This window comes from Octopus bimaculoides, chromosome 16 (genome assembly GCF_001194135.2).
Source record: "Octopus bimaculoides isolate UCB-OBI-ISO-001 chromosome 16, ASM119413v2, whole genome shotgun sequence".
Taxonomy (NCBI): Eukaryota; Metazoa; Mollusca; class Cephalopoda; order Octopoda; family Octopodidae; genus Octopus; species Octopus bimaculoides.
This window is the reverse complement of record NC_068996.1, coordinates 50,977,901-50,994,353: the sequence shown is the minus strand read 5'-3', so window position 1 is coordinate 50,994,353 and position 16,453 is coordinate 50,977,901. Positions and strand designations below refer to the sequence as shown.

Genomic DNA, 16,453 nt, shown 5'->3' with positions numbered 1-16,453 from the left:
GGCACCTTGAGCAAGTGTCCTCTACTATAGCCTCAGGCCGACCAAAGCCTTGTGAGTGGATTTGGTAGACGGAAACTGAAAGAAGCTCGTCGTATATATGTATATGTATATATATGTGTGTATATGTTTGTGTGTCTGTGTTTGTCCCCCCATCATCGCTTGACAACCAATGCTGGTGTGTTTACGTCCCCGTAACTTAGCGGTTCAGCAAAAGAGACCGATAGAATAAGTACTAGGCTTACAAAGAATAAGTCCTGGGTCAATTTGCTCAACTAAAGGCAGTGCTCCAGCATGGCCACAGTCAAATGACTGAAACAATTAAAAGAGTATATATAAATCATTTGTGTGGTTGTTCAGCAAGAAATTGCTGAACCCTTTCACATCGTCTAACAATGGGAGAGTCCATGATTATATGATGGACTCTCCCATTCTTAGACAATGTGTGAGGGTTTGGCAATTTGTTGCTGAACAGCCACACACATGATTTGTTTATGGTGATCAAATGTTTGTGTACACATAAGCTCACTCCCTCCATCAAATCGACATTACCTGTACAGGTGCCACATGTCAGCAATATGAAATGAAGTGCTTTGCTCAAGAATACAACGCAACACCTGGTCTATGAATCAAACCCACAATCACAAGTGCAACACCCTAATCACTAAGGAATGTGCCTTCACAGGCACATTATATATATATATATATATATATATATATATGGCTGGGTGGAAGTGCTTGTCTCCCCCTCACAAACATAAGGACACAGGAAATGTGTCAAGGCCGACAGGAAGCAGTCCAGCTTCCTAGGGCTAAATAGCAGCAGTATGATTCCCTTATTGGGACTGTCACATTAAGTTGACAGTATACAACAGCTTTATATATATATATATATATGGTAAATGGAAGATACGAGAATTTCCATTAATCACTACAATTGTTTCCGTACATCTAGAATTGATCCCTCATGGGTGGGACACTTAACAACTGGTTCAGGAGCATCTGATGGTGCAGATGTGTCACTCTGGGTGATAAATAGACATAACTCATTAAAATAACAGTTCCACGATGAATCTTCTCATTTCGTGTAATGCAAAAAAGAAACAAACATGCAGCACAGCGAAAAATGTATTAACAATAACCATTAAAGGATATGGATGTATAAAGGCCCTCACATAAGTTGTATGGCACATGTATACTCACTCATACAAGCATCCGCAAAGATGCAAGCATTCACACACGTGTAGTTTAGCACACTACATTCACATAGCAAGTAAAACAGCTACTTGGTGTTTATAAGAATGGGGAGGTTAAAACTAAATTCAATTCATCCATACCTTTAAGTAAATCATGTTAACAGTTACTCAAATTCATTCCCACTGCATTATGCAAAAATACACTTATAGGTATGTAGGCATCTTGAGAGTCTTTCAGAAATCTTAATGATCTTCTCATTGGTCCACAGAATAGACAGGGATTCCTCGGAGCAGAATCAGAACCTCCTGGAAATGATATATGCCTAACTAATGGACCAAATTACATTATACTTAATTTGGTCTTCCTTAAGTTGCCACACGAAATTGGCCAAAGATGTTCAATGTCTCTCATTGATTGTCTTGAAGCTGGCAACATGGTTGCAACAATGATTCTTGAATGAATCAGCCTTTTGCCCAATGTAAACATACAACCTTCCCCTCGTGTGCACAATACATTTATATACAAGATTTGTACTCATACAGAGGTTCATCAATGGGCATTTTGATTGTTCCATGCCTGAGCATTTATTATATTTATTTGTATATATAGCAGTTCTGACTTCATTTTATCTGCCACAGAACCCATACTTTAACCCTTTGGCATTTAGATCACTCTATCAAATGTAATGCTTATTTCATTTACATTATTTTGAAGTAATCAGACATTTCAAGAGTTTGATAATGTAAGTGCTTATTTTCAGACTGTCATAGTAGGATAGGTGTGAGAGGCTGGGTTTGGTCATTTTGGACAAAGCACAGGTAGAATATTTGGGCTGGACATGGCCAGTTTAAATGTTGAAGGGATAAAACATTCCTACAACATGCTCACATACTTTTGTCAAAAATAACCATTGTCCAAAATATGCTCTTATTTTTCTTTTTTTTTCCTCACCCTTTTCAAGCCTAGCCAGGCTCATGGGCCCGGTTTCCTGGTTTCTATGGCATATGTGTTTCCCCCAGCTGGACGGGACGCCAGTCCATCGCAGTATGCTCTTATTACATACTTAATATTATTAATCCATTGCTAAGTTATTTTTCCCAGAGATTTTTTTTTTTTTTTGGATATACCATATCCCATCACTCTGTGAACACTCCAACTGAAAAACTGCTGTGTTTACAAACACACACACACACACACACACACAGATTTGTACTTTAACCCATTAGCATATAAACCAACCATATCTGGCTCAAATATTCTACCTGCATTATGTTAAAACTATACAGATCCAGCCTTTCACATTGACCCTTCAATGTCATTATAAAAATAAAACATTCATATCATTGAAATCTCAAACCTACAAGATGTGAACAAATAGGGATTACTTTTGACAAAGTAAATCTAATGCAAAAGGGTTAAGAGACTCAACATTACATGAATATGAACAATCAGTGATCAAATCTTGACTAAGGCTTCCTCCAAAAAATTCCTTTGTGACACATACCTGATGTTTCTTCAGAAAAGCCATCCATTGAATTTATATGTATTTTATACTCCTGACTATAAGTTGGAAAGTAATGTCTAAGATATGCTGTGATGTACCTGAGTATAAATAGAATTGTATGGGGGGGGGGGTCATAGTTTTAGTTGTGCCTGATATCATTTACCATCTAATTCTCAATTTGTGCAGATTGAGTCTGTGATACCTGAGTAGATACAACAGTTATCAATCAAACAAACAAACGAAGATGAAACGGTGACATCTTACCTTATTGGTTAGATATATCAGATTGAGGAATGAGGATAATAATACAACAAAGACAAAAAAAAAACCCTATTGAAAAGGAAGGCTCCTCAAAAATTAGCATTTTTATAGCAAAACAATAATTTGAGATAGCTGACGCCATTCACATGCAATGACAACTTCATCTACAGGTGTTAAAAAAAGAAAATGATCTGTTAGATAATCTTACATTACAAATAAAACTCTATAGATGGGCAACATTAAAACACCTAATCTTTTTATTTAATTCCTTTCTTTCATCTGAAGCTATTATTATACAAGGAAGGTGTCACTCCACCGTAATAATTTTGAAAGGATGCTTGTTTGATTATTTTATATTATGAAAGAATCTTACAAATCAGTTCTATACTTGACCAAATTATTACACAATCCGTCTTATTTAATTTGTCTTTTTCTTTCTTTTATATATGCTTATATATTCATAACAATATAGACTACAGACAATTTATATAAACTGTTATATGTTACGAAGTGAAGTGGCCTTGTTATTCTTCGAAAATATATTAACATTATAAATCTACCAAATGTCATGCACTAATAAATCTAATGACAATCATAAATGACAACACAGTGCAAATAAATGTAATATTAATATTTTCTAATATTATAGTTCAAGGTCAAACATTTTTGAAGGAGGGTGCAGCAACTTCAATCAACACCAACATTTGACATACTTCTTTTAAGAGGAAGTGAATTCAAGCAGATGGAGACTATACAGAAGTCTGTCTACAATAAACTTGAGCTAGCATAAGCCTTGGGAATAAAATTGGATAGGAAACTGTATCAAATCCCGTCAGTGAACTATACTTGATGGGCCATAGTTTCTCACCCTGTTCCTCGACATGTCTTTGAGGCCCCCATAAAAAGTTATGGGTACTGTGTTTTAAGCCAGTAATGAGCAACCTTACAACCAGTAAGAATTTCTGAATGACATACTGAAATGAAAAGTTACTTGAAGTTTTTTTTGAACAGTGTCACCTGCCTGATAATAATCCAAGTTTTGTGTGGCCTGTTTCTCATGAAAATGGTTGCCTGTGTCTGGTTTAAGCTATTTAAAGGTTTGCTTTGGTTACAGACAAGACTTTGATGATTTAATTACGAGATGAAAATGGAGGATAGCAACCGATAACAAAATTTTGCTTTGAAAGAAATTCAAAATTTCATTTCCCTCTCCCACTTTCCATTCCCATTAAAAAAAAAAATTGGAACCGTTTCTTATTTTGGCAAAATCGAAATCTGCAAGGAGAGGGGGAGGACCTAAAATGGTTGTGGTGTGTGTTTGACACCTCTGTTAAAGGCTTTATATTCTAGGAAATGGACAGAGAATAAGCACTAAGACAGGTAACGGTACAAAACGAATGATGTGTGTTTGTGTGTGCGTATGTGTACTGACCGACGGAGGCCTACGGTGTGTATATATATATATATATATATATATATATATATATATCATCCAAACGTGGTCAAAGCCAGTGCCCCTGACTGGCTCTTGTGCCAGTGGCATGTAAAAAAGCACCCACTACACTCTCGGAGTGGTTGGTGTTAGGAAGGGCATCCAGCAGTAGAAACCTTGCCAGATCAGATTGGAGCCTGGTGCAGCCTACTGGGTTGCCAGTCCTCAGTCAACCCATCCAACCCATGCCAGCATGGAAAGCAGATGTTAAACGATAATGATGATGATGACACACACACACATGCGCAGGCACACACACACACACGATACTAAAATCATATATAACTGGGCTGCTGTGAACAACCTTTCTAAAAACCAACTGCTACTGCAGGTCATATGTTAGAAAAATATAGTCATTGATTGGTAAGATTTCAGGTGACCTGATAACGAATGCCATGAACTTTTTTTTTTTTTATATTCTTTATCTTTCAATTATCTTTAAACTCCCCACATCTTCTCCTTCCACTCACAACTACATTTCTCTCTTTCATTAATTGCTCACAGCTTTTAGCATTTCATTTCACTTCTATCAGAAAGAAAATAAGTGACTAACAGTCCGTTAATTACCCTCAGTACTTAATTAATTAAAGTGACTCATCTCTAAAGCAGGCGAGATACTCTTTTAATCACCCAGTATTGATGGAAGTTTGTACAGATTGACTGTGGATTAATTTTTCCCCCCGTTTAATTTGGTACTGAGAAACATCATTTAATTCAGTACAGTTTGGAATTTGAAATTTACTGGGATCAATAGAACAATCACAGTGGTATGATATATTGATTCAAACCAATCAAATATGCATAGACATTCTAGAAACAGCTGTGAATGAAACTAAGGAATATTTTTAAAAATTTTATTCCTCAGTTTGACTTATTTACTGCATAAATTGATCTGAGGTCATGTATTGAAACTAGAAATACATAAACCATGGCAATTCATCATTATTGTTATTATTATTATTATTATTATTATTAAAGTGAACTGGCAGAGTTGTTAGCATGCCGAGCAAAATGCTTAGTGGTATTTTGGTTTATGTTCTGAGTTCAAATTCCACCGAGGTCAACTTTGCCTTTTAGTCTTTTGGGGTTGCTAAAATAAGTTACCAGTTGAGTACTAGAGTCAATATAATTGACTATCCCCCACCCCCAAATTTCATGCCTTGTGCCTATAGTAGATAGGATTATTATTATTATTATTAATACTGCAAGCTGGCAAAATTGTTAGCATGCCAAACAAAATGCTTAGTGGCATCTCATCCCTCTCTGTTTTGAGTTCAAATGCCACCAAGGTCAACTTTGCCTTTAGTCCTTTTGGGATTGATAACTTAAGTACCAGTTGAACACTGGTGGTCAATGTAATCAACTTGCCCCTACCCCCAAAATTGCTGATCTTGTGCCTAAATTTGAAGCCATTATTATTTTCATTATTATCATTATTATTATTATTGAGTGAGAGAGCAGTGTATGTCATCAAAGTGACACTGGGGTACAAATATATAAAGCCTAATATATACCCATCATGACTACACATCTGATGAGGGTACACCAGGCACATGCATCACAACCATACAGCTGGTCAAGTTACATCAGATGTGGTCAGTAGTTCGTTTATATTATGTTCCCAGTGAAGACATTTGAAATCTCCATTGGCCTACTCTACTTGTCTAGGTTTGTAAAATAGATAACACATAATAATAGTAATCCTTTCTTCTATAGGCACAAGGTGTGAAATTTGGGAGAGGGGGATACTTGATTACATTAACCCCAGTGCACAACTGGTACTTATTTCATTGACTCTGACAGGATGAAAAGCAAAGTTAACCTCAGTAGAATTTGAACTCAGAACGTAGTGGCAGACGAAATACCACTAATAATGATAATCCTTTCTACTACAGGCACAAGGCCAGCAATTTCGTGGGGAGCATATAAGTTGATTATACCAACCCTGGTGTTCAACTGGTACTTATTTTATCAACCCCAAAAGGATAAATGACAAAATCAATCCCAGCAGAATTTGAACTCAGACTTATGAGCCAGAAGAAATTCTGCCAAGCATCTTCACCAAAACACTAACAATTATGTGAGCTTGTCACTTTAATAATAATAATAATGATCCTTTCTACTACAGGCACAAGACTTGAAATTTTTGGGGGAAGGGTTGCGTTGATTACATCAACCCCAATTACTCAACTGGTACCTAAATTTATTGACCACGAAAGGATGAAAAGCAAAGTCAACCTCAGTGGAATTTAAACTCAGAATGTAGCGACAGATGAAATGCCACGAAGAATTTTGCCCAGCGTGCCAATGATTCTGCCAGCTCACCACCTTAATAATAACAATAATAATAATAATAATAATAATAATAATAATAATAATAATGGTTTCTGTTTTTGGCACAAGGTCAGCAATTTCAGGAACGAGGGTAAGTTGATTACCTCAAACCCCAATAATTAACTGGTACTTGTTTTATTAACCCCCAAAAGAATGAAAGTCAAAGCTGACATCAATGGAATTTGAACTCAGAACATAAAGGCAGACAAAATGCCGCTCAGTGTGCTAAAAATTCTACTAATTCTTTCAACTACTACTGCTGCTGCTGCTGCTACTAGTAATAATAATAATAATAATAATAACAATAATAATAATAAGAGTTTTTCTATTTAACTTGAAAATAAAATGTTAAAAGTAAACTGGAATAACCTGCCTTAATCCTTTCAAAATAAATATGATATAACTCTTAGTGAAGAATGCTACTTCAGGAAATACAGGTTTTTACAATTTTTTTTTTCTTCTTCCTTTCCTCCATAACCCTACACACCATATAACTGAGTAAATAACATACCAGAAAAATTTGTTCTTAAAAGGAGAAAAAACCCCCCAGTAAACAGAACAAAGCAAAACTTTAAACTTTTCTTTTTCTTTCTTGAAAGTTTGATAAAATCTATTTGATAGTTATCATATGTTTTAGCATCTGTTTTTACAAGCTGTCATAGTTCCAATAGCTGTGAAACATTGTTTTGCTGCCAAGCTGCCTTAATCATTCGTCTCACACACTATCCTCACCACTAACCATAAAACCCTCCAAGATCTATCTTTCTATCTATTCATCATAGGTAACACCTTTTTTTTTTTTTTTATCACCTTCTTTTCTGTCAGACACACATGTAAACTCATAGCTTCGCCAGATCCCTCATTATCCATTCTTACCAAATGTACATAACATCTGCATCATCTCACACATTGGCAATATCAGACAACATGCATACACACTTGTGTGCATAACTCTCTTTGACCACCACCACACACTTTCTTTTTTCCTCTCTTTTGCTCCCTATACTTATGTTAGCCAAGGAGGCAGTTCTGTAAAACACATTCTCCAAATCAATAGATAAACAACCACAGCAATTCACTTCCAGTGTTTCAGCTCACTTTTACCATTCATTTTATTTTGTTGCTTTATATATATATATTTTTTTGTTTTTCATTGACCTGAAGAGAAGAATAGCATTCACGTTTTTCCTTCTTTTCCTTATTATATCCTTAGAAGTTGTTGTTACACAGAAGGATCAATGAGACATAGTCCATGCTTAATTGAAATAGATGTAGATTAGCAAGTAGGTAATTAATTACAATTCAAAAAAAAAAAATACAAAAAAAACCCGAAGTCAGATGAAACGGACAAAAATTATTCGGTGATATTCATAAGTTTGGCTAAATACATATACCAGGAGGAATCTGAGATTTTGAGATTGAAGAAAGAGAGGCTTGGGTGCAGCTGTTTGGGTACTAATGATTTGGCATGAGGGACTGGACATTCTAATTGTTTCAACAGCAGAATTGCTTTGACACAAGAGGTAAACATGTGCACACATACAGAGAGAAACAATAAACATAAACATACATATACAAACGTAACTAGATGTTCACACACATAAACAGAGAGAGAGAGAACGAAAGAGAGAACAATATTGAAACATCTAATGGCAAATAACTCGATATTGAATCAGAGACACCAAAAAGACGGCACCAAAACAGCTGGCAAAAAGATCCCATAGCCCTGGCACTGACATATTGCCAGGAATGTCAATGTCATCCTATGGCATAGAACTTATCCAAACCACCACACTTTTAACTCTTTTGTTACCAACCCGGCTGAAAATAGCTCTAGCTCTGTGCTACAAATGTCTTGTTCTGAATTAAAATCTTCCACCAAACTTTAGTCACAATTTATGTTCCTAACACTAACTTAATGATAACTAAGTTATTTTACTAAATTCTTTGTTATATTTAAAGTAATTGAAAGAAACACAGAACATCTCAACAGAAATGTGGTAACAAAATAGTTAAAATATATAATAGAGAAACAATTCTTAACCCTTTAGATACCAACCCAGCTGAAACTGCCTCTACCTCTATAATACAAATGTCTTGTTTTCAAAAGTTCTGAATTAAAATCTTCCACCAAACCTTAGTCACAGTTTATGTTCCTAACAATAGCTGAATGATAACTAAGTTATTTTACTAAATTCTTTGTTATATTTAGAATTAATTGAAAGAAACACAGAACATCTCGACAGAAATATGGTAACGAAAGGGTTAAAATATATAATAGAGAAGCAATTCTTAACCCTTTTGATACTAACACAGTTGAAATTGCTTCTAGCTCTGTAGTACAGATAACTTAGTTAATGATAACTTAGTTATCATTCAGCTAGTTTTAGGAACTAGCTGAATGATAACTAAGTTATTTTACTAAATTCTTTGTTATATTTAGAATTAATTGAAAGAAACACAGAACATCTCGACAGAAATATGGTAACGAAAGGGTTAATATCTGAGTAACAAGGACAACTACCCAGGGTGATAATCTGAGAGAGAACTGCAAGTAGAAGTAAACAAGGAACTACATCAAAACGCAAAGAGCAAGCAATCATAGAAGAACAGAACCTACTTTAGAACTCATGTAAGAAGTAGAGGAAAGACGACTTATAAATAGGTGAATTCTCATATCAAGCTGACACTATTTTCTTTTGCAATATGAGGTTTGTGGCTATCATGTGTGAATAAATACAAGCAATATAATGGCTCCTTTAAGGTGGCGAGCTGGCAGAAACGTTAGGACATCATCATCATCATCATCATCATCGTTTAACGTCCGCCTTCCATGCTAGCATGGGTTGGACGATTTGACTGAGGACTGGTGAAACCAGATGGCTACACCAGGCTCCAATCTGATTTGGCAGTGTTTCTAAAGCTGGATGCCGAAAATGCTTAGTGGTATTTCGTCTGTCTTTACGCTCTGAGTTCAAATTCTGCCAAGGTCGACTTTGATTTTCATCCTTTCGGGATTGATAAATTAACTACCAGTTGTGTACTGGGGTCGATCTAATCAACTGCCTCACCCTCCCCAAAAATTTTAGGCCTTGTGCCTGGAGTAGAAAAGAACATAATGGCTTCCTCATTTAACTATTGTAGAGCATCACATTCTCTCAAACATATATCTTTTATCTTTTAGTCAGCTCAGTCACTGGACTGTGGACATTTTGGATTTACTTGAAAGGGTTTAATCAAACAAATTGACCCCCAGTATTTATTTTAAGTCTTGTACTTATTCTATTGGTCCCTTTTGCCAAACCACTAAGTTACAGTGATGTAAACAAGCCATTGCCAATTGCTAGGTGGTAGTGGGAAGGACACACAGACACAAAACAGGCTTCCACACAGTTTCTTATTTCTTTACTGCCCACAAGGGGCAAAACATAAAGGGGACAACAAAGACAGACAAAGGGATTAAGTCAATTACATCGACCCCAGTGCACAACTGGTACTTAATTTATCGACCCCGAAAAGATGAAAGGCAAAGTCGAGCTCGGTGGAATTTGAACTTAGAACGTAACGGCAGACGAAATACCGCCATGCATTTCGCCTGGCGTGCTAATGTTTCTGCCAGGTCGCTGTCTTCCACACAGTTTCTGTCTACCAAATTCACACGAAAGGCATTGATCAGCTCAGGGCTGCAGTGGAAGACACTTGCCCAAAGCGCCACGCAGTGGGACTGAAACCAAAGTCACATAGTTACAAAGCAAGTATCTGGGCAAATTCCTGCAGTTGAAACAATATCAAGACATTTTCAGCTTTAATGTATATTTTGCAGAGCAACTAATTACTCTTTTCTTGCATTCAGACCACTTTCTTGTTATATATTCTGTGGAAACTCCTAATTTTACATGGTAAATTTCTTTTAAAACAGACACACAATAAATGGACCATATATGCTGTGTGATCAACCCTTTAGCATTCAATTTACTGTCAAATTCTCATCCCTTCCAGACTTCAATAATTTGATTGTTTATTTTTGGAATGACCTTGTAGGGTAGGTGTGAGAGGCTGGATCAGACCAGTTTGGACATAAAACAGACAGAATATTTTGACCAGATTTGGCTGGTTTATATGCTAAAGGGTTAAAGGTAGAAATAAATCAAGGAAGAGCTGCAAAATGACACTAAAGATTGGTGAAGATTGGGCTTCGCAGACAAAATAACAATTTCAGATACAAGGAAGAATTCTGAATTACAGACCAATCAAACCTATATCAACATCATCAACATCATCACTGTCTTGACTCCTGGGACTCAGAAGACTAGTTATCTGGTTTCCACAGTGTATAAGTGACAGATCACAACATTCCCCCTGGATGGGACACCAGTCTTTTGCAGGGTTACTCACAGCTGACTAGACTTAAAGAATATGAAATAAGCATTATGCTCAAGGACAGAATGCACCACCCGGTCCAGGAATTGAACTAAAGATCTTATATCTAACACTCTCACTACTAAGCTATGCGCAGAAAGAAAAATCTAAAAAAACAAACAAACATTAAAGCAATGGTTATAATAAAAGCAAGACTTTTTTTTTTTTTTTCAACATAGAATAATTCAAAAATATAATTACGTTTATCAGATGTTTCACTATCATTGCATTTCTTCTTTTGGTTTTGAGAGCTGTTTGAAGAATCCACTGGGTCATTCTCAACTATGTCTGGTTCTCCCCACCAGGAAGGTTGACCATAAAGCGGTGTAACCTTTTTAATTCTAGTTATATCTGGAGAAGAAGAAAAAAAACAATAAAAATAGAATCAATGTATGCAAACAAACATATATTTCACATATAAATAAAATTTACTTCTGTTGCTTCTCGTAAAACACACACATAAAGACAATTATTGTTCTTTTTTCTTTTCTTTTCTTTTTTTTGTGTGTGTGTGTGTGTGTGTGTGTATATTACTTTATAAGTAAATCAAATCTAGTAAATGGCTACTTCTAGCTTGTACCGACTTGAGATAGTCAATAAATTTAATTTTAGACATATTTTATCACACATAAATTTTACCAAAGAACTAAGAATTTTACTTGAGAAATATTCCTCCAAAAGAATATGGGCAATACATCAGTTTTAAATTAATTTCAATTAATTAATTACATGTAATATAAACATTAAATGATGATGATGAATTATATCATGATATTTTATATCACAAGAAGGACATCCAGCAGTAGAAACTCTGCAAGACCAGACTGGAGCCTGGTGCAGCCGCTGGCTCTCCAGATTTCAGTCACACCGTCCAACCCATGCCAGCATGGAAAACAGACGTTAATCAATGATGATAATGATGATGAAACAATTGTTGAGCACAATCAACTTATGAAATACATATGAAATCTATGCTTTTCTGCTTGTTTATTCTAAATATGTGGCTTTTGATAATTCTTTTAGCCACAAGTTTGTTCCACCAAGATTTACTGTATAGCAATATCATTAAACTCTAAAATGTTATGTGTCTGAAACAAAAACCACTCTTAATTACCATGAATATATTTTTTGGTGCTCAAACCTAATTTCTATATAAATATAAATAATACTCCAAGAATTTGTTAAAATAAGTTCATGCTCTTTGAGGATAAGTGGACTGACATATCAGGCAGGATTCTTCATCAAATAAACAGTTTTTGGCCAATGCAGATTATTGATAGTTTTGTCAGGTACTTATCAGTCCTAAACAAGATTGTATGATGTCTACAGGATCAGGACACACCATCTGCATTCTGGTAAGCAATATATACTCTTATTAAGATGGTGAGCTAGCAGAATCATTTGCATGCCAGGCTTAGTGCTTGGCAGCATTTCATCCATTTTAACATTCTGAGTTCAAATTCTGCCAAGGTTGACTTTGCCTTTTCATTCTTTCAGTGGTCAATAAATTAAGTACCAGTTAAGCATTGCAGGTCAATGTAATCAACTTTGCTCACTCTCCTGAAATTCCTGGCCTTGTGCCAATATTTGAAGCCAATATATAATTCTATCTCTAATTCTAAATCATTTCCTATCTTTACTTTATTTCTACTTAAACTCAATACAGGAAACATGTCTGACCTGAGAAATTAATACAACTTAACCTGGAAGAAATAATTAAAAAAAAAAACAACAAAATAATCCATTATTGATATGTAAAGCTACATTTGTTGTACATTCCACTCCTAGTTCTTTACACAATTACCTGACCCAATATTATATTAAATAATAAAGAGAAAGTTGTTTTTATATAGATGGTTGTGTTTAAATGCTTTTTTCTTCTTTTCTTTTTCCACTACTTGCAACAAAGTTTGTGTTGCTATGTAACTCAGAGTGTGCGTGTGCGTGTGCGTGTGCGTGTGTGTGTGTGTGTGTGTGTGTGTGTGTGTGTGTGTGTTAGAGAGCATTTGAATAGTATTGTTTTTTCATGTAACCAATTTCATTTTCCACATAACTTAGTTTGATCAACAGATATCCAACTAGCTGGGTAAGAAAGCAAAATTTTAAGAACGTAAAAATACATACACACACACAAATACTGCATGGTGAACATGGATAAACAAAATTTGAAAAAGTATGGCAGTGTAGTTAAGAAATTTATTTTGCAGTCATGTAGCTCTATATTTATTCCCACTAAACAACAACACCTTGGGCAAGTGTCTTCTATTATAGCATAATTTCACATGAACCCAAGTTTTATGAGAAGTGAAACAGGATAGACATGTGGAAACTCATTGGATGGGCTGTTCTTTGGTGGTTGATTAAATCCACCACTCTGGTTAATACACCACTGCACACCTGTGTCTTTTGCAGGGGTTATAAGTGACCAGGACAGGTAACCATATAGTCTAAAGACAGACCACGGGTTTTAGGTTCATCTTCCTTCTCTGTCTGCATTCATGTTGGAGGCTTTAGGAAAGTGTCTTCAGCAGAGCATACCACTGACACAGAATTATTTGAGATATCAGACACTGAAGGAAAACAACTGAACAAAAGGGAAAGAGAACAGAAGCTAATGGAAAAGTCTCTGTGTAAAAGCTTAATGTGCTAAAAATCATATCTTAACCTTCCTTTTGTTTGTGAGAGAGACAAACAGACGGTGGTGGTGGTAGGAGGAGTTGTGGGTGTTTGACATTGTACAATATCAAGGATTGATATACTAAAAGACAACATGACAATGGTTAGAATACACTTCATTATAGATCTACTCAATGAGAACTAGCCTAGGGCTAAACAATGACTGCACAAAGGTAAAAGTTATCTAACTTCTATGTGAATGCATTTGTTGGATGAGAATGAGTGATACATAATATCATAAGGTGTGAGAGATAGAGAAAGAGCGAGCGAGAGAGAGAGAGGGGGGGGAGAGACATTTACTCTGAAAAAGATGACGTTTGTTTGTATTTTCTGTAAACAATAGGGCATCATAGTTTGGTAATTTCATAGGCTTCAAAGTGTGAAGACCAATGGCAACAGAAAAGGCACCTTGCCACAGAATTACTGCCTGAAGAAATCTTGTCCAAACTGTGTCGACATGGAAGAGAAAATATAAAAAAGTTAAAGACAAGTTCCACTGCAAGTGTCTTCTACTACAGCTCCGGGCTGACTAAAGATTGATTTGGTTGACAGAAACTGAAAGAAGCCTATCATGTGTCTTTGTGTGTGTATACCTATTTTTATGTTTGTCACCCACCACCATTTGACAACCAGTGTTGGTTTGTTTACGTCTCTGTAACTTAGCAGTCTGGCAAAAAAAGAAAAGGCACCAATAGAATAACAACCAAGCTTAAGGAAAAAGAGTATTGGTGTCAATTTATTTGACTAAACCACTCTAAGCATTGCCCCAGCATGGCCACAGTCTAGTGGCCAAAACAAAGATGAAAGATAAAAGAACAGGATTGTCTAGAGTTTTACAAAAAAAATGTCATCTTCAAGAACAGGCTTAATTTGTAACCCTCGTCCAACCCATGCTAGCATGGAAAGCGGACGTTAAACAATGATGATGATGATGAACATTTTTTTCACAAATCGATACATAAAGGGGTGCTGAAAAGTTCCTGGTTTTGGGTAAAAGAAAACACAAGAGGTCCAGTTAATTCTGGTTTTATTCAACATCTACACTCTTGGAGTGGTTGGCGTTAGGAAGGGCATCCAGCTGTAGAAACTCTGCCAGATCAGATTGGAGCCTGGTGCAGCCATCTGGTCCACCAGTCCACAGTCAAATTGTCCAACCCATGCTAGCATGGAAAGCGGACATTAAACGACGATGATATTCTCCTCTCAGATTCACAAGCCCTGTAGAAGAACATAGAAGGTTGAACCTCCAACCAGGCCTTTCGTGATACGCTTAAAGCCAGAAACTTTTCAGCACCCACCTCATATTAATCTAGAACAGAATAACTTGGCCTAGTTTAAAACTGAAATTTAGAATCACAATGTCATTGACTTTGTCTTTATCATTCAGACTAAAGAGAAATCTACAGTTTTAATCAATCTAATTAATTAAAATAAAAAAAAGAAAGAAGATGAAAATCCATATATCAGGACAACATCACTAATTTCAAATATTTAAATATTGATCTCAGTGTTTAAGTTAAAAATATTCCCATAAATTTACCTCACTCTCACCCCATCTCATTCAATCCTCTCCTATTTTAAGTCCCTAATCAAAAATTTTCAAATTGATTTGTGAATATGTAATGACATCTATACCACCACCACTATCATCATCATCCTCAAATCAATGAGAGTATCACTACATGGTTATTACTCGATCTGCTAGAAATAGCAGTCATTTTCTTCTTTACTGCTTCAGCAAAGAAAGAACACTTTAGGCAACACAGTCCTAAGAGAAATTAGAAAGTTACTGCTCTGACACCACTGGACATAGATCTGTACAATTAGGAATGGATTGAGGTCAATCTTCCTGTTACCATGTTTCTTATTTCTTTATTGCCCACAAGGAGCTAAACATAGAGGGGACAAACAAGGCCAAAGGGATTAAGTTGATTACATCGACCCCATTGCATAACTGGTACTTAATTTATCGACCCCGAAAGGATGAAAGACAAAGTCGACCTCGGCAGAATTTGAACTCAGAACATAACAGCAGACGAAATGCCACTTAGCATTTCGCCCGGTGTGCTAACGATTCTGCCAACTCCCTGCCTTTGTTACCATATTTCTGTTAACTCTTCAGCATTCTGATTACTGTTATTTATTCACATTGTTTGGAATTAATCATGCATTATCTCATAGCTTTGAGATTTCAATGATGGGATTGTTTATTCCTCAAATGTAGGGTAAGCATGAGGGGCCACGTCTGGGCCAGTATGAACATGAAACAGGTAGACTATTTGAGTTAGAAATGTCTGGTTTAAATGCTTAAGGTTAAAATAAATGCTCTGCTTTCACCATTATTAAAGTAGCGTTGGAAACATAAATTAACATGAAATTTTAACAGAAACTCAATGGTTAGATCACTTGAAGCTGGAAGTGTGTGCCATGGAACCAAGGATGGCCTCAGGCAGGTTGGTACCAGAAGGGATGAATAACAAAGATTTAGTTACCTTCTACATATTACCACAAATAGCAACAATTGTGTGTGTGTGAGAGAGAGAGAGAGAGAGAGAGAGAGAGAGAGAGAGAGA

General features: G+C 35.9%; 1 protein-coding gene across 7 annotated transcripts in view; it reads right to left on the bottom strand.

Annotated features, from left to right (window-relative positions):
- The window catches only part of LOC106869485 (centrosomal protein of 170 kDa), a 393,016-nt gene that overhangs the window by 91,111 nt on the left and 285,452 nt on the right, over positions 1-16,453 (bottom strand). For all 7 annotated transcript variants that reach the window (XM_052973757.1, XM_052973759.1, XM_052973755.1 and 4 more), the window contains one exon: positions 11,406-11,555. In XM_052973757.1, coding sequence (XP_052829717.1) covers positions 11,406-11,555 — 150 coding nt within the window. The remainder of the gene's footprint in view (positions 1-11,405; positions 11,556-16,453) is intronic.